Here is a 25,753-nt window from a genome sequence, read left to right on the forward strand (position 1 = left end):
CAAATTTCATTAGATGGTTGCAGCCAGTTTGTCTCTTGCTGAGTGCGTAGCTTCAGTCTTTGCAGAGTCATGCAGGACAAAAGTGTTTAGCAGAGATAACCACAAGCCAGTCTCCAAACTCTTAAACTGATACTTAAATATTTTTTCACTTTAATGTGTTGTACCAGATATGTTAAACTGTTTATTTTCAACCGGGTAATGAGCGTTTTCACATTTGTGGTCTACCAGGCATCTTAATGTGTGTCTGGTGCTTCAGTGAACAGTATTAATGTGTATCACAGCCTTTCTCATGTCGTTGATTTTCCCATTCATATAATCAGGGTTACTGAGAAGTGATCTTAAGTAATTCAGTGTTGTATGTGTGTGTTCCCATGCTGACTGGAACTGGGCAGCTAATTCCATTTTAACGCATTATTTTTTGGCTAAGGAAGGTCATTAAGGTGCTGATCAAAGCCACTGCAGCATTTTAGGTTTTATTTTGCATCCCCACCAAATTCTCTCCTGCATACTGAAAGTCTGTCTGTGCTGGTTGTGCTTTTTTCCCAGCCTGTCCTGCGCCAGGATCACTGTCTTTCGTTCCAGCAGAAAGTCTTGTTCATTTTGGTTGGTTTGTATTAGCTTTCAGGATCCTTTGAGATAAAAAGTATGCAGTATCAATTTTAACCTCCATAAACTAGTTACTTGCACCTAAAGGACTCACTACTTTCACCCTCAATCAAGATTTGCAGTGAATACTGCAGTCACTTTATCCCATGAATTCTGTCAAATTTTCATTCATTTTTTCAGCTCCTGCGAGACTCTAAAAGTCGATTTGAATTGTGTTGAATTTGCAGAGAGTTCTCAATGTGTTCTCAATCTTCTCTTGTTACCCTAAAACTAAAGAGGTTTCCTTCATCTACCCTGCCTGAGATCCACGGTCAGAAGTTTAGCCACCACAGCACTGATCCTTTGTGAACTTTAAACTCAGCATCACCAGGCAGCATATTTTTTATTTTTTGTTTCTATGAGCAGAATCTAAAATTACCATTTATCTATGTAGAGCTCGATGTATTTTAGCCACGCCAGCCTAGATAAAAAGAATGTCTTGCATTTTTTAAAGGCTTGTGGGAGGAGGCCCACAATAGAGGCTCCATTGTGCTGTTAGTACTGAGCGTACAGGAAATCACAAATTAGCTATGACGAGAGTATTGCAGGGGAGTTTTAAGTTTGCTTAATTCCTATAGTATTGTATGGTTTTGAAAGCTTTCACAATACATTGCCTTTTGGGTCTGGTTATGTATGTTGTTTGTATTTGGCAGACTTCTGTTCAAGGCTTTCTCTCACCATGTCTTTGTTCAAAAGATCTCGTGTTTTGAATCCTTGAATCCAGATGATTTTCCTTCTTACTGTAAATAGAGAGGTGTGCAAATACTCGTGGCATTTGTCTCATGACCGCCCTGCAGCCATCTAAAATTTAAAACCAGCATTGTTTTTACTTTGAATTGTGTATTCAGCAGTGAGACCCTCTCCTTAGAGAGAGAAATAGAAAAGGTTTTTAGTGGGAATTAGGAGAACAGCAAGCTGCAGGCACAACTTTTTCTGTCTTAGCCGACTTGGATCCTGCAGGACATTAAATTATTCGGCTTCCGGTTGGTATCGTTGGGAGTTGGAGTGGGCTCACAGATCGAAAGGATTCTGGCTGCATCCTCCACACTAAACCTGTGTTATTGCAGGAATACACTTCTACTAAAATTTTGTTCAGAGATTGGTTTGTTTCATTACTTGCAGTTGAGGAACGAGTTCTGCCACTCAGTTGAAAGACTCAGGATTATGGGAACTCTCCAAAATCATGAGTCTTATTTTCTTAGTCCTGTGAATAAAGAAAGTACAAAAGAGCATGGAGCCAGTAATTGAGAACTTGAAATACTGGGAATATTGCAGTTTTGCATTGATTTTCATAACTTTGCTACCATCTTCCCTCTGAGCTGTTTTTTAAGTCTGTTAAATTCTGCTAGTGATTTTTCTGAGCTTTGTGGCTTTGTTTTTTTAAAGAAATACATTAAAAAAAAATCTGTTTACAAATACGTAAATAGAAACTATTTTGTTAGACCCACAGTCAAGGGAAAAAAAAAAGCCAAAACTCCTAAGAAGTTGAAAATCAAGTTTGGGGTTTTTTGCTGTCCTGGGGGTACTCTCTCATAGAAATGATGAATATTACAAAGTGTGGTTTACACAATTCCAGAAGCTATTGAAGTGCCCTAAAGATTTATTGGCAGGAGGGTATTTTCCTTTCTTTGTGCAGGAAAGAATGATGTTCAAAATCATCTACTTCACTCTCAGATTTTCAAAGAGAATTAAGAAAAATTAGTTTTCATTTTAGAAGACTAATTCTAAAAAGAAGATTAAACAGTGGATGTTTTTATAAATAGTAAATAACCTCACCTGTTAGATCTAAGATGTCTTTGATCACAGGAGTGCACAGTGAAAGAAGTAGTCCATGAATAAGCCATATAATAGCTGGGAAACTGCTTGCCTTTACTTAAGTATGATTTTAAATCAAGTTAGTTAAGCTGGTGAAAGCCCCTTTGAATTCTTTTTTAAGTAAGTAAAGTGAGACTAAATGTACTGAGCTTATTTCACATTTGCATTAAGATATTTGGAAATCAGGAAAACCAAATTACTTTGTACTTTGCAATGACATTGTTAGGCATGTGTTTTCTAGTTTTGGAGCGCACTTGAGCATAAATACAGCTGCTTTGTGTGGGATTTGTACCTCTCTATAAAAGGAACATCACTGAAGAACCTGTGTTAGGAATTTAATGTCCTACATGAGAATTGAATCACCTTCCTGAAGTTGTTTTTTGGTGGTGGTGGGTTTTTTGTTTTGGTTTTTTTGGGGTTTTTTTTGTGGTTTGGTTTGTTTGTTGTAGAAGAAGTTTCTGGTCACTAAGAATCTTAGTTGGGTACTGAAATCAAGTGCAGACACTGACTCTCAGGGCAAATGTGATCTAATAATTGCCTGGGGAATTGGAAGAGAGAGGAGAGCAGTGATGGCCATGGGAGCAGATGTCCCAAGTGGCTGTGGAATGGCCCAGATGGTCATGGTGGTTCTGTCACATTTGTGAGAAGCCTCAGAAGTGACCTGGGATAATTCACTTAATTTTTCTATGCCTGGTCCCACCCTGCATTCTCTGCATGCAAATGATGGTGAGCTTACCTGGGAAAGCACTCTAGGATCTGTTGGAAATAGCACCAGATGAGAGTAAGATTCTTTAGTTAGTGGTGCTCTGAGTGGGTGGTTGGCTGATCTTTTTTGTGTCTTGTTTTATCACACGGAAACAGTTTGGGAGGCAGTGAGCTTTCATTTGTGAACTGGCTTAAGGTAAATGCAGTTATTAAAAAGACAACCTGTGGCTTGACTGAACACAACGCCCTGCGAAACATTCCACTGTGACTGAAGGGCTTGCTTTCTCCAAAGTAAAAATGTAATTTCACACTGTAAAAACCCTTCCTGTAGATTTGAATCGGGAAGTTGTACTCCTCCAATTAGCTTGACAGGACAGGCGTGCAGATGAACCAGCAGAGTACTGGTGAGTGAGGAGGCTGCAGCTCCATGTGCTGCTGTGCATATGGGGATGGTGTGTCAGCACCGGGTACCCTTGCTCCTGCTGGGATGCAAAGGGTTGGAGCAGGGACTTGACTGTGAGCTATTTGTACTTAACAGTTGAACTTCGGAAGAGAAGAAGTAAGGAATAATTTCTTTCAGTTTGAGTTTGCACATTGTATGACTTATTAAAAACTTCAGGAGATGGCTGTTAAGTAAAGACAGCTACTTGAAGTGCCAGATGGAAAAGAGCAAGAAAAATGCCTTCTGTTTAAAACAGAAAGGAGATTTTTGCTCATTTTGTGTTGGGGTCTTCTCAAGTCCATGGTTACTGTGCTTGCTTCTCTCCAGTTCCATTTAATATTCTTGTTGATGACCTGGGTGAGGGGATTGATGGCACTCTCTGCAAGTCCTCAGATGACACTGAGTTGGGTGTGAGTGTTGGCCTGCTGGAGGACACGAGGGCTCTGCAGAGGAACCTGGGCAGGGTGGATCAGTGAGCCTGAGGTTCAAGAAGGCCAAGTGCTGGGCCCTGCCCTTGGGCCTCAACAAGCCCCTGCAGCTGCAGGCTGGGGGCAGAATGCCTGGAAAATGTCCAGTGGGAAAGAACCTGGGGGTGCTGGTCAACAGTGGCTGAGCATGAGCCACAACGTGCCCTGGTGGCCAAGAAGACCAATGGGATCCTGGGCTGTATCAGCAGTAGTGTGGCCAGCAGGACCAGGGAACTGATTGTCTCTCTGTACTCAGCACTGGTGAGGCCACACCTTGGATCCTGAGTTTCTGTTGCACCCTCACTACAAAAAAGACATTGAGATGCTGAAGTGTGTCCAGTTGTTTATCCTGGAGAAAAGGAGGCTGAGGTGAGACCTTACTTATCTTTACACCTATGTGGTAAGGTTTGGACTGGATATTAGGAAAAATTTCTTCACAGAAAGGGTTGTCAAGCATTGAAACAGGCTGCCCAGGGCAGTGGTTGAGTCACTGTCCTTGGAGGTATTTAAAAGACGTGTAGATGTGGCACCTGGGGACATGGTTTAGGGATGGCCTTGGCAGTGTCAGGTTGGCCTTCATGATCTTGGAGGTCTTTTCCAGTCTAAAGGATTCTGTAATTCTTCTGTGTTGCAGTTTCTGTCATGGGTTATATGCAGGTATTAGACACATTGCAAGATGCATTTCTCTCTCGTCCACTATATGGCAGAGCGCAGGCTTCAAACGACATCTTGGTCACACATTGCCCGCTCAGCATCACGGCATCGGGCTGCATTCCTGAAATTGGGATGGCACTTTCTTCTAGTTCCTGCTCTCATTGTCCAGCAAGTGCTCTTATGGACATTGCAAACATTTCGGATATTCTAGAAATGTGTCTGCTTTCAACAAAGCCACTGTGGTTTGAGAAATACAGTACTGGCTGTTTGGTTTGGCTGGGAGACCCATCGATTCCTTCTTTTGCGCAGCAGTCCATCATCTTATTTTGACCATTTTATATGGATTTAGTTCAAGGCCTGTGTTAGTTTATACATAACTTGGAATAATTGTAAAATGTGAAAAATGTCAAGTATTTTTCAGTTGACTAAAATTTTAAAAGGGTGTGTTTTTTTCTTGCCAGCATCTGGAAGTTAGCCAGGTAAAAGCTAACATTCCCACAATACCTTTTCTGTGGGATAATGGGCAAGTTCAGGGCAGCATTCTTTCTTTCAGTTATATAAACAGACAGTGCTGGCCAAGGCTAAGAAGTGTTTCTGAATATGAAACTGTTGCTGTTTGCCTTTCCAGTTGTTGCTCTGTTGAAAATGATTTATTTTTTCTTTATTTCATTGTTGTTCTTCTCTTCATATTTAAATAACATGGAGTCTTCTGCTCTGTTGCCTTTTAAGATCTTGCCCAAGGCAGTGCTGTGTGAAAAATCCATGTGCTCTGTGGATGATTTCATCCATGGTAGTGAAACGATGTCATCAGTGCAAAACTGACTTTCAGAAGGCTCCAAAAAATAGGTGTTTGTAGAACAGAAGAGACTCTTTGACAATAGATAAAAAGAGGTGAAGGTGTGAGAAGCTGAACTGACCTTTCATCTTACTCAGCTTTGCCGCTCCTGGTCCTTCCAAAACATAGCAGGTATTAATTGTCAGGGAAGCTTGGAGCCGGGGAGTGCAGGTACTGTCAGCCAGCCACAGCACAGGCAACTTTCAGTTGCTGCTGCTGTTTTGTAACTTCTGTAATATTGCACATTGATAGGGATTTATTAAAATACATTTTTCCCTGTTGGAATTCATATCTTTGTAGTGCAGGAGTTTCTGAAGAGTTGGCATGCCACAAAGGTTATTGTGACGTGCATGGCTTTACAGATGGAGTTTTATCAGTTGGGAATAGTGAGTGTGTTTTGAGCCTGTGTGTAAATTTTTCTTTTTATTAGTTTTTTTCTTTAAGGATCCCACACAGGGATTTAGTGTATAAGCCTAAAAGCAATAGTTTATACATGAGGAGAGATGCAGAAATCCTGGCCTCTCCACACAGCTGAATTGTCATTTTTCAGCTTGTACGAGAACTGCAGAAATGCAGTCAGTTGGATGTGCCCAGCCTTAGGGAAAGGTTGGAGAAATGTAGTGAGACCTAGAAAATTTCAAGAATGCTGAATGCTGACTGTATAGTTTTCTGAGCTGTGATGTAAGCATGGGGTTTATTAAAGAAAAAAAAAGGCATCTTGGTGACATAAAAACTTTTCAACTTGGATCTTTTCTACTAGAATACATACACGTTTTACCCTTAAAGGGCAAAACTTTTCCTAGAAAAATCAGTGCCTGTTTAAAAGGGCAGCAAGCAACTGTCACGTCTAAAAATGCAGTTCTTAGTAAATTCTGAATAGACAGAGGAAGAAAGTCTGAAACCCTTAATCTTTCATGCTATCTGGATAAGCTGGAACATAGCTGTATAATTATTTTCTTTCATCCACTGATGTCATTGAAGTCCCTACATAGACTGAGGCTCATAAATGAAACTAAAGATCATTTTCTGTGAACTTTGCATTTTTCCATGCAGTGTTTAGGCCCATTGTCATGTAACCTCTGTGTTCACATAAATGGAAAGTCACTTGTGTGGGTACAAGCACTTGTAATTTTCTATTCTCTACTCATGCAGAAAGCGACAAAACAGTAAAATTCAAATGGACTGAAGTGCATTAGTGGTGGTGTTTCCAACTTCCAGTTCTGTAACCATAATTTTTTATCTGTTTTAAACCTCTAATGACTTTTAATATGTTCTTAAGAGCTAAATGGGAAGAAAAGCACTATTGCTTGATAAAATAAAGGCGTAGTAAGAAATGGAAATTTATTATCCTGTCTTCAGTTCGTATTCATTTAGAACACAGGGTTTATGGACCTTTTAGTTTGGGTTATTTATTTCTTGAGGTTTAAAGAATATAAACTGCTGGTTTTATTGTATGTAAATGTCAGTATCTTGAAACTAGTTATATTTTGATCCAGTAGCATTTTTGTCAATTCAGTATTTCTAAGTTTCCTTGCTTAAACTAAGTCTGGTTTGTCCATACAGAAATTGACATGTGTGGTCTGTATATCCCATGATTTTATTTATGAACTTAATGAACTTGTTTGCTGTAGTTTTGTTAGTGGTAGCACGGTTTTATCAGCTGTGAAGTTGAATTCTGCTCGTACACATAGAAAAATTTAGTGGCATCAGATAAATACGTGCACATGGCCATGTGAGCTGCCTGTGTGCAGATACCGATCTGCTCGTTCCTCATGTGCCTGATTTTGCAATGAGCACTCAGGTAGTGACAGCCTCACGCTGCATCCAACACTGCTGACTGATGGCAGGACCCCAGAACAGCTCTGTGAGTGAGGTACAAAGCAAGGGCCTTAAGGACAAGAAAGGAAAATCCTAATGAAAGATGTGCAATGAAAAGTAACTTGTGCTTTCATGCCCACCAACCGTGAAACCTCCGTAAGAATTGTACAAATGTTCCCTCCTTCTTAATAGAAGTGTTCTGGATCCTGTTTTTCTTGACTAGAGACTGACAGCTTTTAAAAGTGTTGTAATGATGAAGTGCCATTAGCTGCACACCGTTCATATCTTAAATTGCAATTTAGTTGTGTTCTTTGCTATTCTTGTAAAATAGTTGGGTATGGTCAGGGTCTTGATTTCCAGCACTTCTACTTGCTCTTTATTTTCTTGTTTTGTAGGTTATTCATTTTTTGTTGAATTATATGTCTTTCTGTGATCAGTTGGCATGGAAACATGGCTCCTTTATAGGCCAGTTGCTTTTAGCATTAATTTGCAGGTACTTGTTTTTGAATATGAAAATGGAAACCATTTATGTTCGTCATCATTCCCCATCATTAATACATGCATGCTTTCCGATGCAATGTAAATTCTTTTGCCTTCTGTCTTACAAGGAAAAATGTACTCTTAAAGCAAGAAAAAAAAATTACTGCATCATGTGCACCATATTAGAAAGACAGTACTTATCATATAAGTTTGTTTAATACATGTAACTTAGTAGAATCAGTGAAACAAAGACTAACACCAAAACTTAGTTTATGCTCAGAAAGTACCCAGCACTTCTTAATAATGCAAAATGATGCCACCCAGTTTTTGTTTCATTAATGTATTTATTGGCATTGCTCTTTATGTTTTTATTATTGGCAGAGTGCCCTGTTTTCTTTTAAGAGTTCACTGCATTTCACTGGGGAAAGAAGTTAGAAATTTGCTTTGATCAGTACTGACAAAAGTAAAGGAGTAACTTCATTAATATTTTGTGATTTCAGTTAGTGGAATTTGGAGTTGCTGAAATACCTCGATACTAGCAAAAGACACATTCTTGGCCTGTTTTATTGTTATTGGAGCAGTATTCATGTTGCTGTGAATGTGTCCTGCAGCGACTGCTGCTGGGAGAAAAACAGGTAATTCTATCACACAGCTTCACAGAAAGTAATCAGGCTATTAGTATTTGTTCACGTTTATGTAGATTTGGAACTTTATCTGAAATAATACTGTTTTAACTATTGATAACTATCTAACTTTAGATCTGCTATAAGCAGTTGCAGAGTTTTTGTTTCCGGTGTAGTTGCTTTCAAGTTCTTTAGGATGAGATTTAATCTCATTCCTAACAGCTCCAGACCTTTGTCTGAAGAACTTTGTACAGATTGGATATGCAGAATAAAAATAAGATTTGAATTCATGTACTTTGGCTCATTCTTCTCTATCCTGTTCCAGGCTTCAGACACTTTGTTTCTCTAACCATTTATTAGGGAGCGTGCGAAACAAATAAATTCAATTGGTACTGCTCATAACTCAATTTTACATGTTTAATAAACAGTCAGTTCATCTGGCCTGTTTGGGTGTAGTACTGAACTGCTTTTTCTTTATTCTCCAAGTTAAAGTACACACAGTTCAATTTCAAAGCTGTAAGTCTGTGCCCCATTTAACGAATTTCAGTGGAAGCACTACAGACCTGCAGGTTAGCAATATTTTGTTCATGCCATTTGCCCTGTGTTATGAATGTCATGGCATTACTCAGCAACCATATTGCTCATTCCTTCTGGACAGTTAAAAAAAAAAAAACCAACAACTGTAAAACAAAACAAACCAATCCCTCTAGGTCCTACCCCCATATTTTTGCATTTCATATTTTCTTCAAATAACTTTGGAAAAGAAAGATTTCACTTCATGTCAAACCCTCCTACCGAAACTGTTCAGAGCTTTCTTGTAGTTACTTGCCAGTGGTTTTCTTGGAGGTTGAGAGAGTTTAGTACATCACATGAGGCTTTTTTTGACAGTTTACGGACCAGATTTTCACTAATCATAATGCAGCTGTGAGAAGCTGGGCCTCGATGCTTCCTGTGTGACGCTATCTCATCATGCAGAATAAAACCATTCCTTCCTCCCTTGAGCCCCCCACCCTCATTCTCTCAACACATCTGTTGGAAAAGAAAGTCAGTCCCACAGCAGTCTTGGTGTACTGCAGAGTTACTGGTGACAGGATGCACTGAACTGGTTTTTCCCTCATCCATCCCTCTCCTGGCCCAGGAACGGCTGCAGACAAACACACTGAGGATAAAACTCCCTCTGTTAATTCACTAAATTCCCATACTGAATTGTAATGTTTCTGGTGTAGGTTGAACTCTTCTTTCATATTCTTTCTGGAACTAAACTTTCGGTAATTAGCACAGCCTCTTCTTAGACATATTTTTCATTCTTTAACGAAATGTTGAATGTGGCTGGTGTCCCTTCTCAGAGTCATTTATCCGGAGGTGGGCAGACTACTCACTGAAATCAAAGGCTTCCTGTAGGGGGAAAGCTCTCCCATGTCCTCTTGTGGGTCCTTGTCAGACCTCCCAGTGAATTAAGCTGCTAGTCATGTTGTCCTTTAAATATTTTTGACATAAAAGTTTAATTATCTTTATGTGAAGTATTTAACATAAGCTTTAAGGGATGTATAGCTCTGATTAAATTGAGAATTTTATCACAGCCCGAGGGTCACATTGCACAATGTATTGTGATGGTGTAGACTTTATAAGAAAATAAGGCTAACTCATTATTCAAAAAACAAACCAGAGCACAGGTGGAGTTTCTTCCTAAAGCATTTACTTCATTGACCAGCACCTGTTTAATCACTGGTTGAATTTACCTTATTTTAATCTGGTTTACAGTACAGATGAAATAAATAACTCTCATCTGGGCTACTCATGGATGTGCAATTTTCATCACAATGAGTTATTTTTCAGATTTCATCTATTATTCTCAGCACTTGGTTTTCGTCTTCCTTTTGTAACTGGGGTGACAGTCCTGACCCAGAGGGACAGAACAAATGAAAAAATTGATGAAAATGTTTTAAAAGCTACAGTTTCTTCTGAAATAATTGCTGTGCTGTCAAAATACCTAATAAGCAAAAGGACAGTGGCTGTAGCCAAAGTAAGGGAGCAGAAGTAATAAATAACTTCTGGTTTTTTACTTTGGCGGTGACACACCTGCACAAATTTAGTTTGCTTTATATCCAGAAAACAGGGAAAATAATGTGTTATGAAGACCTGTTACTCTGTCTCAGTCTCAAGGTCAAGGATTCAAACTTCATTTTCTTCTGTGATGTTCTGGAAAATAGTCATAATGGTTTCTTGGTTTCTGGGAGTTATCCAGTAGCTGTTGTATTGTACTGGGGAAGCTCTCAGCTGTCATTTTCTCCCAAATTTTCAGAAGTCACAGCAGGTAGGAAGCAGTTAAACTCGTTTTCCAACATCTTTCCCTATGCCATGTCCACTTTCTGAACAACGGAATGAGTTTCAAGTTTACTTTGCATGAACTCAGTGATGGTTTGATTATCTCTGAATGATAAAATTCCAAGTAATGTGTTTCCTGTTGGCTTGCAGAAATAGAGTGCTCCTGCAGCCTTTCAGCACGCTGCTGTTTATCCTGCTACTGACATCCCTCCTGTTTCTGATTTCAAAACCGTAGAAAAATCATAGAGTAAGATTTCTTATTTTGGGATTTTTTTTACTACATCCAATCAAATGGAAATCAGACCAATGTAATTGCTTCTCCGGCTGTTGTCAGTCTATATTTTGTTTCAGAAGGGGTCCATTTTTCGTAATTGTCTGTTTTTCACAAAGTGTGTCACTGCAGAAGTCTTAGGCTGTCACTGTGAGAGGGGGAAATGACATTTGTGTGATGCACAGATGTGCCGTGGGCAGATTTTGTAAATGTCTCTGCCTGCACATTGGCGGACACACGAGCTGGAGCAAGTTTGTTTTTAGGCTAAACCACACAGGCTAGAATAAAACTACGAACTGTCATGTCAACTGTATTTACAGAGAAATGTAATAGTGAATGCATTTTCCAAAATACAAGCACTCAAGCACACCAAAAATACATAGAGAGAGAACGTGGCAAGAAATCCATGTTGAGAGTGATGAGTACCATTTTGCCTTAAGATTCTCTAACTCTTAATAATGGATTCAATAACTCCTTATATAATAGTTCCCCTGTAACTGATGTTTTCTAGCTCTGATAAATGTTTTAAGCAATTTACAGAGACAGAACATGATTTGTGCCCTGAAAAATTTATAATTATCTGCAAAGCATTTTAGTGGATGTGAACGGACCCTTTTCAAGCTGAAAATGGTTAAACTGCGGCAACTAAAAGAAACTATAAAGCCTAGTGAAAAAAATGCAAATATAGGTAATTTTTAAACACTTTTGGCTTTTCACCATCAGAAAGATCTTGAAACATTCAAAAACCTTCCCTAAACCCCTTCAGCATGTGGTATGTGTGGGAAGAAATATTTTGCTTCCCTCATCAAGTCGTGGAAATAACTCCCAATTTCAACTGTTTTTCTGTGCAGTTTTAACTGTGATGTTGAGACCAGAGCCTTTGTAACTGAAACTCAAATTTCTACTTAAAGAAAAGCTCAGTAGAACAGCTCTCTTACATCGTGTGCTTTGGTTGTATTATGATTAAATGTAACATGATAACATAAACCCGGCTTTTGCCTTAAACTGCCTGTTTTATTTGGCACTTTGACTGTTGTTACTGGCTGGTTCTCAGTGAGCTTGTCATTTTTTGTACATCCTGTTTGCTTACCTTCAAAATTAGTATCTTTTTAGAAAAAGCTATTTATTTAAGCTTGATTATTTAAGCTGCAGAGGACCCTGAATGAGACATGCAGGATTTCAATTTCACTATACTCCAAATTTTCTCAGTTTTTACAGCAACACTGTTCTCTGGTTTGTAATCATCAGCAGCCATTTTCTTAATATTGACAGAGAACAGCAGAGGTCAGGGGCTGTGGGTGGAACCAGACACGGAGACAGAAAAAGCTTTAAGGAGCTCTTTGCAAAGGTTTACTGTTTGTCAGAGTTGCTTTGGTTTTCAGAGGAACATAACAAGTGTAACTTGAGGAATTTTATTATCCTCATTTACCAGAATCCTTAATCCTGTGTTGAATTGACCTGTTTCAATTATGCTCATCTTAGCAGTCTGGACTATGTGTGTGTGTATATATTTGTTCAAGTTTTTAGCTCTCTGTCCTAAAGTTTCCAGCTTTCCTCCTTTCTTCCCATCCCTAAACAAGTCACTGTATATTTTTGTTAGTGTTTCACTGTAAGGATTGCTGACACACAGCATCATGATGTTCATTTGAGAGGATAGTGTATCACATTTGATGCTTTCCCAAAATAAAAAAAGTTAAGGAGTTACAAAGAAATTGGAGAGGTCAGTGTTCAATATGTAAAATATTTCCATACTGTTATTTTTAGTGTCAACGGAGTGTGTTCTACTGACCTCAAGAAAAAAAAATAAACCTTGTGAAAATAACTTGGTTATCCAAGGCCCCACACTTGCTTATCTTCAGACTTTTTGATAAGGAAAATAAGGAGTGTCCCAGGTAGTAGTTTAACGTTCTTGGGTCAAAGTACAGGTGTGCTGTTGGAAAAATTGCTTTCGGTGTTTGGGATCGGAATAAAGGGAGCCTTTGAAGTTGGCTCCACTTGGATTATTTGGTTTCTGTCTCAGAGACAGCATCCTGTACAACATCTAAAATACAAGAAAAGCACAGAGAGCGTAGCCATTAGCACAGGCCGCATTCAGAAATTTTATGTTGTAATAAATTCTTGGCAGTGTCTTTAAAGCATAATGTGAAATTAATACTCTGAAAGCAGTTGTAATGACAAAGCTAAAAAGTGGCGTTTTCTCCCAAAGCATGTTTCCAGCTCAGACAGTGGTTTAAAACAAAAGAAAAAAGTAACCCAAACATGCTGGAATAAAATAACTTGTTAGAAGAGTAACATTTTTGGGTGAGAGAATTTTCCTTCATAGTTCAAATACATATGTCATGGGCACATGAAGACTCATTCCTTGAGGGAATTACATTCTAAATTAACATTATGTAGCTGTTGAACTTCTATCAAAATCACAGCCAAGATGCTAGTTCTGATAACTTGATTTAAAATGGAAAGTCAGTGGTTGCATGCTTTCTCTTGAATACATGGGTAAAGGAGTGAGGATAAAGGCCACTGATGCACTTGATGTGCAGCACAGCCCTCCTTTGCCAGTCTGTTGCAGTCTGGTGTTATTTATTCTCAGTATTGCCCTTAAAATCTCCAGTACCACTTCTTCTGTGGAAAGTGTTTTAGTAAGTCTTGGCATGATCTGTATTACTGGAATGGCTCGGGGAGTTAATCATTCTGCTCCTAGTGCAATTGTTGAAACAGATTGTTTTTCCAGTTTCTGCCAGCAGGAATTTTCTTTTTTTATGTCCCACCCATTCCACCAATAAAGTTTATGGTCTGAAGTATAAGCTCAGTTGTATTTTAAACCAGGATTTGGGAGCTTGTTAGGGTGGGTCACGCCCCAGATGCCATAAGCTCCATGGTCACTGTCCTGGGGGAAGAGGAAAGTGGAGATATATTCTGATATATCCTCAGCGGATGGTGCACTGTGGGAATGTCTGTAATGCAGGCTTGATTCATGCCCTCAGCTCTGTATTCTGGAGAAGCTGCCCCTTCAGTAACTGGGAGATTGACGTCCATAGTTGTGGGCAGACGTGGTTGCTGAGAGTCACAATTCTCAAGTTCGTTGGGTCTTAATTTGTAGGTCCTTCCCCAAGTTCACTGCAGGGACTCCTGTAAGTGACCAAGTAGTTTTTTGTGGCTTTTGCCACAGCGTGTGTGGGCAGGGGCATTCCAGTCACCGTAAAAACCTGTGGAATAACTAACAGGATTGGCAGCCTTAGCCAGAATGTCTCAGAATCTGAGATTGATGTAAGTGAACTGAACTAGGACAGCTCCACTGTTGCCAGTTTATTTATCTTCCCACTTCCTTCACTTACTACTTACTAAGCTAAAAATATTTGAAACAGGTTAATAGTCGCTGTGCACAGACACATCCGAGGAGAGCTCAGTCCTTTATAATGTTTTGCCTTTCTCTGGAGTTTGCTTTCATGTATCTGTTACTTGAAAACAACACTGCTGCAACGTTGGTTTTTATGTGTGTTTTATTGCAGATACTTAGACTTTTTGGGTTTGGTACTTGATATAGTCGTTACTGAATATTGTCATTTGTTTTGCTTTTTAAGTGGTGATGGAAAATTAAAACATTTTACCATAGTGCATAGTGCTGTTACTGCTTGTTTATTTTACATTAAATAGGTGTGATTCATACTGTTTTCGGTTGTATTTTCAAAAGTGTTAGTTAAGATTAGGCATATCTTTACAGCATGCTCCAAGTATGTAATTTGAGTAATTTTTTGACAGATGTGAAATACTTCCAGTCTTCACACTGATGTTTGAAGTACATGTGTAGTACTGGAAAATGTTGCCAGATTATTTTGTTTCTCCTTAACTGAACATTATTTCTGATCAAAGGCTTTCAAGATGTGCCTTGTGGAATGTTTGGGTTTTTGTACCCTGACAGGTACTTAGGATTTTGTGTGCACACTGACAGATCTTAGACAAGTAAGAGCAAAATTACTGGATTAAAAAAAAAAGACTGGTTAGTGATCACTATTAAAAGCGCAGTTAAACCCCGTGTCCTTGTGGTTGTCAGAATAATGTCCTGAGAATGGCAAGTTGCCTTGCTGTGTGAGTATGGAAAAGTAATGAGAAATCATGATTCAGGTTCTAGTAACAGCAGAGAAATGCAGAATTTTCTAAACAGAACTCATTGCCTTATTTTGTTTTGATTGTACCAAAAGGGAAAATCAAGCACGAGAGTAGTCTCAGTAGTTTGTGCTGAGACTGTTGTGTTGTCTGCTGTAGTGGCTGCTCAGGTGCCCAGGCTCATTTCTCACAGGTCGTGAAATTACGATGTGATGTGTGCAGAAATCTTACACACGTGGAGGGCCGTGGGCCGGGCTGGTCATTCCCCAGTGGTGGTGTTGGGTTTATATTTTGTGTCAAGGAATGAGCCGTGAGTGTCCTGCAGAGCTCTGGGCGCGTTTCAACCTCCACGATCAACAGGAGGATACGGCTGGGTGTGACTGCTCTGCACATCAGTGGGTCAACACAGCACAGGAAACCACTTGTATTTTTCTTGGTCTCTTGCAAATTAAAAAGAAAAGAAGGAAGATGACTTGTTCTTACTGAGTTCAGGTAAATAAAAAACGTAGATACCAGCAGCATTCATCCACTGTGTGCTTCCAGTAAAGTCCCAGTGAGCTCAGCGTTAACCTCTGAGCCCTGGGGACTTCCACAGGGGCTGCACACGTGCTTCAAGTTACTTGGAGAATCAGTTTGGAATTGTTCCTCTAAATTTTAATAAGCCTTGCAGCAGGTTCCTAAAATCTTGAGAAAATACAGTTAGAAGCATTAAATAAGATGAGAAAAGGAGGAAATTAAATTTAATCTGCTAACTAATTCAGTCTTCTGAGGGTGGCTGTCACTTTTGTCCCTTGCTGGTGATCTTTATTTAAAAGTATTCTCCTCTGTGCCTCCCTCCAATCCTACATCCCAAATCATAGGAAATTGCATCCTGCTTGTCTTGAAGGCAGCAGCAAAAAGTGTTGACTCAGATTCTCATGGAATCATGAGATTTTTGTGTTGCATATTCAGCATATTTAGATGCTGAATATCAAAATACTGAAGGATGATAAATGCTTTTTTTTTCTTGCTTCCATTTCACTGATCCTTGTACCTGAGTTGTATTTAAAACCGTACTTTTAATTGACTGCTCTTAGACTTTTGCTTCAACTTGAATCTCAGTATCTTGAACTTGGGGTCATGGTGCATAAAACAATGAGTCCACCAAAATGGTCCAAAATGTAAAAATGCATGATGGGTCAGGGACGTTAAAATACGTCTTTAAGTGTGGGATTTCTAGGGATTTTAATAGTGTATATTGGCAAATCTAATTCATAACAGCTTCTGTGTTCATGTTATGAGGAGGCTGTTTTTTGTTTGGCAACTCATTCCTTCCTTGAATTAATACTAGCATTTATTTTTGAAAATAATGCAAATTTTTGAGGGTTTATGGAAAATAAGTGACAGCTCTCACTGAATTTACACCTAGGTAAGAATATAAAATAAAGGTAAATGCCAAAGGGGTTAGTCTCATGTTCCATATGCAAGGCTACAAATTAGTTGAATGTCCAACCTGTCATTTTCAGGTCTTGTTTTTGTAAATATTGATGAGTTTTTTCAGTAGTTTGCATTTTGTTAAAAAAGTAAATCACTCTGATGTTTTACAGTGTGTAAAGGAAGTCTTTTACCACAAATTCTTTGAAAAGGGCATTGTCAAAGGATTTTTCTTCCTCATTTAATCTTTGCACTTGTAAGAATCCCCAGTGACAGGAACACTCTTGCCAGGCTGCTCTCTTCCATTTCATGTCCCTCTTGGCGTGTGATTATAGGGTTACTGATCAGTGTTGTGCTTTTTGGCATTGATGTATTTTTCAGAGAAAAGAATTGAAGCATTTGTTTTGAAAAAAGAAAAGCACATTTAAAGAATTACATGGACTTTGCAAACAGATTTAAGGAAATGAAAGGTAGGTCAAGTTTTGGGCCTACAAACCTGACAGTGTCCTTTGCTTTTAACATGTATGCCTGATATGAGACACTCCTCAGCCTGATGGTGTTACATTGATCAGCAGTAGAAAAATGTGAAAATTACGTTGTTGATGATTAATTTGATAGCTTTGCATTTCAGTACATTTTCTAATGTCAGTAAAGCGTGGCAGCATACTTGGAGATCTCCGGTATTTGGGCAGAGTGATTGCTGCAGTTACTGTCAGTTTGTACCATAAAAGGTTGTTTTACAGAAAGTTTGAAATACATTTTAACAGGATTATGTCAGGGAGAGTTTTTTTACCCTGCAGACCTGAGTATGCCTGATGGCATTGGCTTCTTCCCCCTCGGAGTGTAGCACAAGCAATGCCCCTTCGCTGAAGGAGCGGGAGATGCAGATTGGATGTGGGAGGGAGGAGGATACTACCCTGCTTAGGTAGCTTCTTCCCAGTTCAGAAAAATACATCTTGTACCAACGTTGGTCTGATTGATCACTTTTAAGTCCCCATGCTGTCAAAGGTGTGGAGGTAAAATAATTCACAGCCCTTCCATTCCTGTTTTGGTCACAAAGCTGGATGATGAGCTGGTTAATCCCCTTGTTTGTGGGACCCACAGTCAGTTGTGCACCGGGCTGGCCTCCTCTCAGGTTCTGCAGCTGAAAACTGGTTTTTCAATTCCCAAGTTTATTTCCATAAGAGCTGGGCTAGAAAGAGGTTTTGATAGATTTTTTTTTTCCAGGAGAGCTAGTCCAGACTGCAGCTGTGCAAAGGCACTGTGCTGTGAGCCACGTGGTGATTAGCTGCTGCCTAAGGACAGCTGCTCTGTCTGTCTCTGCACCTTATACCTGGTATTAATTTAGAAAATTTCCAGCAGCCACTGGCACAGTAGCTATTACTGGGATAAGAGCTTCCCCACCAGATTATTTCCACATGGGGGCAGGGCAGAAACCCCAGACTAACAGCTGGATTAGAACTGTTGGGGAAGTGTTAGGTTTTTTCTTTAATACATTTAGATAACCTTAAGGGCCTGACTTACACCCAGCAAAACCATCAAGTTCAGAGTTAAGGCTTCTCACTCCATCTCTGGTACCCACTGAACCTCTTGGCCCTCCAGCATGGGGATTTTGGAGATCACACACTGTCCCTGGATCCCTGCTCACCCAGGCAAAGCCTTGGCCATGTGAGTGATGCTGACCCTTCCAGGTAGGTGTATTTACAATACACCTGCTGTCCTGTGTCTTAACACTCCACTGGTTTCCCTGGAATGTTAATGGCCAGTGGCAGCACAGCAGGTGTGGTGGAAAGACAGCAGCCATAGGGGGAAGGGTACAGATGCAGTGAGAAGCTTTAACTTTGGGTTTCCTGCTTTCTGTGAGCACGAGTCAGACCCTTAATGTTGTTTTAATGTATTGTTTGTGTTTAATTTTTAGTAAAAATTTGAACACCATCCAGGCTACAGAGGTTGCAGTGGATAAGAAGTATAAAAGCTTTGGTTCAAGATTACAGGAGGCTGCAAGAAAAATTAAAGACATGGAAATGAGGATGGAATGACAGGCTGCTATTTTGCCTCAGAATACTGAAGATTGTAAAGCATTGAGAAATCGAATTCATGACCCTGGAAATCAAGCTCAGATTAAGAAATGTCAGGTTGGTAGGGGTTCCTGAAAGTCTTGAGTTAGGATAAACTGAGATTGTTTTCCTGTAACAAAGTTTATAGGATGTGGGGGTGGATGGTATAATTTTTGTTATCTGTGTAATGTGAAATGCTATACCATAATACTTAAATAAGCTAGCTAAGTGAAATTACTTTTTTAAAATCAGTTTCACGTTTGGTGTGTTGAATGTCACTTCTGACCGCTTTACAGTTACTTCTCTCTGGCACAGAGTTGCGTTATTCACTGTAAATGCATGGAAAATACTGCTCTTAAATACACATTGCTTTCTGCTGCCTCTCTGAGGGTCTCCTGCAAAGCCAAAGGCACAGTGCAGTGTGGCATTTCTAGATAAAAACCAGGCAGATCGTATCTCAATGGTGGAAGAGGAAGCTTTTTGTACAAAAGGTTCCGATTCATAGTGAAGCCATGTCTTCCCAAATGTGAACTGTAAATAGTGACTGCCACTGTGATGAAGTTCCTGTAAGTTAACCTAAGTGGGGAGTTACTGCCTGCCATTCAGTGGCAGGATATTTAGGCAGAAAGATTGTGCAACAGGAAGTCTGTGCTGAAGTTCAGAAAGGATTTTGGCAAGCAAAGGTTTGTAGGGTTTTTCGTGGTCAAGGTCACTGGATGTATTTGAGTTCTGAGGATTCTTAGAAAAGCCTTAGATTCTCTTAGGGAGGATTTGTCCTTCTGGTTGTTTTTTTGACTTCGGTTCCTATGCTTTGGGACCTGGTCTGTCATTCCCCTTAGCACCAAAGTTACACAAGTAACTTGGTTGAAATCTTAGCTACACTGATGTGAGGGGAAAGTCAGACCACACCTTTATGTATTTTAGAGAAATCATTATCTGAAAGGGTTCTGTTTGGTGCTGTAACATTTAATGATTTTTTGAGATAGCTCTAATCAGGAAAGTGTTTCTTAGAAGTCAGAGTTTTTAATCTCATCTACTTTTTTCAGTTTGGACTATGTGCTCTGCTGTTGACAGCGGTGCTTTAGTTGTAGCTCTAAGGGAATCACCTGTGCCGTATTTTTTCCTCATTCACCTGCAACAACTTCAGTATTGAACTTCTGAGTTTCGTGGGTGGATTGGTTTTTTGGGGTTTTTTTGGTTGGTTGGTTTGTTTGTTTTGGGGTGGGTTTTGTGGGGGGGTTTTTTGTTGTTTTCTTTTTTTATATATATATACTTTAGCTAGCATTCAGACTTGTTATGGAAGTTCTGGCTTTTCTGTACTGACAAGACCCTGACCATAACATTTCAGTTGTTGAGTGAGCACAGTTACTCTAAGCAAAATGAAGAGGTCTTGCAATGTCATTTTTGCATTTGTTTCTAGGCATAATTGCATTTTATTAATGCTTTTATATGTACTGTTTTTTAAAAAAAAATGTGAGCAAGTCTATAACATGATTTGTCCTAGAGTGTTTTAAGTAAATTTAATGTGGAGTTTTATAATTAAATCCTGGTTAAGGGATAGAATTGTTCTATTAATAACTTAAGTATTTTTATGTTGTATATTCTAGTGTTTGTGTCCTGTACCACATTACTGGTATGTAGCTTATTCTGTAAAAATGTCTGTATGAGGGTTATGTGGCCATGTTTGGTTCAAACAGGTATGAACAGTAAGCTGTCAAGGTGCAGAGTTTTCAAAAATTACATATTAATGCCCCCAGTTCATTTTGATGGTTGAATATTACTGAAAAAATGTGTACCAGAAGCATTTCTAAGCCTTCCTGTCATAGGAGAGGTTAGGAGTGGGTGTTTTTGCAACAGAGTGTAATTTCCATGGGAAACTTTGCTGGTGGGTGTTTTTTCCCATCTGAAAAATTGTGAGAATACTGCAGAGTCAGTCAGTCCATTGGTATCATCCGATGTGGGGACATGCTGGAAGTAGAACAGAAAAGAACCAAATGTAGTGACTGTTGTTCTCCTGTCTTCAGGTATAAAAACTGTTTGAATAGGTAAAAAATTTAAATGCTACATTTTAGGGCTACTGGACTACCCTGAGTTGGTTAGGAGTGGACCTGGAATTTTTGCGTTCAGGCTAGGCCATTGAGAGGGACTGTGAAGGCAGCATCTCTGGAGCTGTCCTTCAGCCCCAGACCTGAGGCAGGTCCCAGGGGGAAGTTAGCATGCTGTTTTTGTTGAGTTGTGAAAATCTCTCTTCCCAGCAGCTGGTTTTCTTCATCAGATACCTTGCACAGCTGGGATTCTACTGATTTTCCATCCACTTGAAGTGCAGATACCAGTCTTTCAGGACTTGCTTTCTGACACAGGCTGGGACTTTAGATGCAAGGATTGCTTGTAGAAGTTAACTGGGGCACCTCAGTCATTTGCATTGGTGTTGGACTAACTTGGATTATCAAGCAAATAAGCTATGTTTTAAAATTCACACTGCAACAAAAAATGTGTTGAAATTTGTATAGAAGAAATATCTAGCCTGATTCACTTTGCAGTGCTTAAAACTTATTTAAAAGAGGAAAAAAGATCATGTACTTTACTGTTCCCTTTGCTTTTCATTATCTCCTCAGGAAGTCCTTTTTCCCACCCATGCTTAACTACTTTTTGTAAATGTAATGGTTTAATGTTATTCCCTTGAGTACTTCAGTGTATTTATAGCAACTGTATTGTTAAAGAGGTGCTCTCTAAATATCGTACGGATTATTTTTCATTTCCAGACTCTGTAAAGAGGATGTAAATTAAGTCTTCAGTTTGGACTGATTTTCCTTCTCGCAGATATTTGACGTGAATTTCTTTGTCACTCCACAGTGTTCAGAGTGTGACGTTGATTTAGGGAGTGACTTTTTTTTCATGTTTTGTAAGAGTTTTCAGTGGTGGATTAAGTATGATGTGTTTGACTAAGCTACATAGAACTGTTTGGTAAAACTTTTTAAAGTCTAAAGAGACCTACATAGATCAGCAATTTGCCTGTAAACTTGGACACTGGATCCTCAGTAAATGGAAAATTTTGCTGTTGTAGGCTTTTTTAAGTTAAATTTTAATGTCAGCAGAACCATCATTATATATGTAAATTGAATACTGAAATCCTCGCTGAGTTGCTTATGATATTCCATAAGCTCCACTCTGCTTGCAAGCCTGGGCAAGATATTTCTCACTCTTTCTAGAGCTCACAAAGATGTGGAATCCAGTCAAAACCTAAAGGTTGAATAAGGTTGCACAGACACTCCTTATTAGTGCAGTAAGGATGTACCTTTAAAAAGCAGCTGGACTGTTCACTCCTCAGTGGCTTTGTCCATCTTTCAAAGTTCAGCCTTCTGAACCTCCATGGCGGTTCTTTGTAAGGTCTTCGGTGTTTGGTTGACAGCTGAGTGTAAACGTGTTCCTGTTTTATTAGCTTCAGTCCTTGAAATCTTTTTGTGCCATCAGAGTAAACAAGACTAGCTATAACCTGTTTTTAATCACATTTGCATGGCCTGAATAACACATCTTCTCTGTTTCTTTGCAGGCATTCGACCTCCGATCATGAATGGGCCCATGCACCCGCGCCCTTTGGTAGCGTTGCTGGATGGCAGGGACTGTACAGTAGAAATGCCTATTCTGAAGGATGTAGCCACAGTGGCATTTTGTGATGCTCAGTCTACACAAGAAATTCATGAAAAGGTAATGTTTAAGAGAGACAGCTGAGGTGTTTTAGGAAATGCAAGTATTTTAATGATCCGGAACAGCGTTTTCAGCTGTGATGTGTTATTACAGTGCCTGTGGTGAGCTGTGCTTTAGTGTGTCCTTGGCTGGATGTTGTCCCTCTGCTTCCCTACTGAATTAGGTTCATGGAGACAGTTACTTCTAGGCAAATACTACTACATGATATCTCAAAATGCTCCCTGGAAACATTTCTGTTCCTCAGCCTTTACCTGAAAAGACCTCAAGTTTTGGATTGTCTGTGTGGGTAACTTTCTGATTTCTTTGTTTAGCCAAGGAATTGTGCAGGTTGTGTTAGGCAGCCTTGTGCACTGAGAATTGTCAGTGCAGAAGAGTTCAAAACAAATGCTAACCCAAAATTTGTGTGGAGAATGTGGTGAATGTCAACCTAACTTGAGAACACATGCAAGGATTTGAAAACTTCCCAGTCTTCATGTGTAATGGACCTGCAGAGTAACTTTACTCAGCTTGCACAGTTGGGGAGCCTTGATCACAGGGTTCTGAGGAGTCAGAGTTTGAGAAATTAACGTTTTGGAACCTGCAGAAGGGATTTCTGTTGGTCATGAGAGTTTCAGGGACAAGACAGTGCTTTAAAATACTGTATTTTCAGTTTTTCAAGGAAGTAGAGTGGAAAGGGGAATTTATCGTTGCTTATGAGACAGCAAAGTACAAGCTAGATAGTTTTTCATAGAGGAACAAGGAGGCTGAGAGATTTTAACACAAAGAAAGGTGGAAAACAAATGAGGATTTGAATGCTGTTTGTGTACAGGGTCAAAAGAGGATTTTAGCAAATACCTTACTGTGTGTGCTCATTCAAGAAAGTTTTCTCCAACTGGGTAATTCCTGAGTTGCAGTTCTGTAGCAATGCCCTTCTGCCAAACACTCATTCGTCAATCACTTTTTATGGCTGAGGAGATTAAACTGTGGAAAATAAGTAACAAGTTTTAAAGTTGCAAATAAATAGTAACATGTAGTAGTAATAAATAAATAGTAACATGTAGTAGTAACATATGATTCATCTCAGGTCAAAGCATTTGTTCCCTGTTCCACTGCTTTGGAAAGCAACTTGAATGGTAAAGATACATTTCCCTCCTCCTGAAAAATCAAGCTGCCAATGCTTAACTGAATACTGACATTTTCCTGACAGTGACCCAATGTTTTGAAATAACTTTGTAGTTAGAGGACATTTATTACACTTCTTCATAAATTTACTCATGTAAGGTTCTATTAGTTTTTTGTTTGTCTCTTTGTTTCCCATTCTCCCTAGAAAAAGCAGTTTATTTTCAAGCCAGTCTGCAAGGCTGCAATAGATGTTTTTATCCCTTAACCCCTAAGTTCTGTTTTATTGTAGATGTTTCATATGGCTGTGTGAAGTTGAGCATTACGTTTGTCAAACTCTTATCATGGCATAACTGGGAGTTCGGTTCATTGCATCCTATCAGAAAACTTCTGTCATTTAGGGTAAAAATATTTTAAGATTTCAGTGTTTAAATTTCTTATTAGAGATTGCATTACTGTCTATAAAAGTTACTCACTGTGCTTAAATTGGCTTTTATTTTACAAATAATGGTGTGTAAATAAGTTGTCTCAGTAACTATCTAAGACTGCTTCCAAGTGCACACAGTGTTTGGGTTTATTCTGCCAAAAATACAGTTGTTCATTGAAAAAGAGTATTTAAAAATCCTTAGCTTGCTTCCATCCTCATTCCAGGTCAACCTTCTTTTTTTTGCTATCTCATGCTCCCTTGTCTGTTTGCCTCTTTTTCCCAATCCCTCTTAGTTTCAGTGCCATTCACAGTTTCCTGCTTTTCCTAGCTCCTTGGCAGCCTACCCAGCACTCTGATTCCTGCAATATTGCTGCTCTTTTCCACTTCTGTACCTTTAAAGGCATAACAGACTCAAGCACACCCTTGAGGTTTTTGTGTTGCCTAAGATTTTTTTGAGTTCATGTTATTGGCTTTTTGGGCTTCCCGACCTTTGCTGTGTGTTCTGTAACATGGAAGTGCTGTGTAGATCGAGAGGGATAAATGTAAACAATGTGCAAGAGCTCGTAATAGGCATCTCAACCAAGAAGAGAGAAAACAGTGATTCTTGCAAACCCAGATGAAAAGACAGGAAGCACAACTGATTAGGAATGGATTTTAAAACAAAATGTACAGGCTGGAAAGAAGTCAAGGATTTATTTGAAGCTCAGTACGTCTTTTCATTCTTTTTTTTCTGTAATTATGTGATTTGCTACATCTTGTTGCAAATCAGTTAAAAAAAGAGTGTGGCTGGTTGGGTTTACAGCCTCAAGCATTTACCCAGAACACTGATAAGAGCAGAAGAGCAGTGAGTAGTCCTTGGATGGAGTCTGTTGGGTAAACCTGTGCCCCAGCCTTAGCAGAGAGTGGGGTAGAATGTGTCAGATCCTTTGACTCCTGTTTTCTGAGCACAACATAAAATAGTTTTCAAAAGGATACCACATTTCTGTATTTGTAGTTTTCAGTTAAAAGAATTTAAAGCTGAACTTCCTGTTCAACAGAACCTGAAATTTTTCTGTCACACTTTTACGTAGGAATTAAATGTAGAAACAGTTCTAGTGATGGCAGTTTTATTAAAGACCATTTCAAAAAGGAGCTGAAAAGTGACAAATTTTTTGAAACTGATACAGACAAATTCAGAATGGCGCTGTTGTTCAGCTCTTTGATTAGTCCTTGTTACAGCAATGGTTAAGTGAGATAATTTTTCAAGCTTCCAGTTCTTTGTTTAGCAGTAAAGCTTGTGTTTACACCATCAGTGCTGTTTATATTCATGATGCAGTGGGAGCATTTTAGTTTTCCATCAGATTTAAATTCTCAAAGAACACAGATTGAAAGGAAGCAGCCTTGTTCTGAACAATACCGTCTGTTTGGGAGTAAGTTGTCACCTCGGAGCTGGTCCAAAACCTTGTAAATGTTCTGAAACTGATGAGCTTTGGATCAGACTCTTTATGAAAGACTTTGGAAAAAACTGGGTTGAGTTGTTACCAGTGACTTCCATAACTCCATAATATCCTTTGGTATAGAGGTTCAATCCATTGTAGTGTCTGATAGGCTGGCCCTGAATTCAGCCTAATGAATAGATGCAATTCGGCCCTATTAATAAACAAACTAATGCACAGGGCTCCTGTTAAAGATTTTTCATTGAAGCCTTGTATTTAGTAAAAATGTTTTTCTAGTCTATATTCTCAAATTGACTTCTGTCATTAAAACTGCATGTAATGGTCAGTAAATCCTGGCTTGGAAAACTGGCCTCAATCTAGTATTTAAAAGGAAGTTGTGTATAAACTCTACAGGTTATATATGTAGTTGCATGTCTATTTGTATGTATATATA

At 39.2% G+C, this 25,753-nt stretch overlaps 1 protein-coding gene across 10 annotated transcripts in view; it reads left to right on the forward strand.

Annotated features, from left to right (window-relative positions):
* The window catches only part of CTBP1 (C-terminal binding protein 1), a 235,501-nt gene that overhangs the window by 177,892 nt on the left and 31,856 nt on the right, over positions 1-25,753 (forward strand). For 6 of the 10 annotated variants that reach the window (XM_066185326.1, XM_066185324.1, XM_066185325.1 and 3 more), the window contains one exon: positions 22,205-22,359. In XM_066185326.1, coding sequence (XP_066041423.1) covers positions 22,205-22,359 — 155 coding nt within the window. Of the gene's footprint in view, positions 1-16,978; positions 17,068-18,515; positions 18,733-22,204; positions 22,360-25,753 lie in introns of all 10 variants that reach the window. The other 4 variants (XM_066185330.1, XM_066185329.1, XM_066185332.1 and 1 more) reach the window with 2 other exon arrangements.

This window comes from Chamaea fasciata, unplaced genomic scaffold, assembly GCF_029207755.1.
Source record: "Chamaea fasciata isolate MVZ Bird 193981 ecotype frontalis unplaced genomic scaffold, bChaFas1.0.hap1 SCAF_6, whole genome shotgun sequence".
NCBI classification, from domain to species: Eukaryota; Metazoa; Chordata; class Aves; order Passeriformes; family Sylviidae; genus Chamaea; species Chamaea fasciata.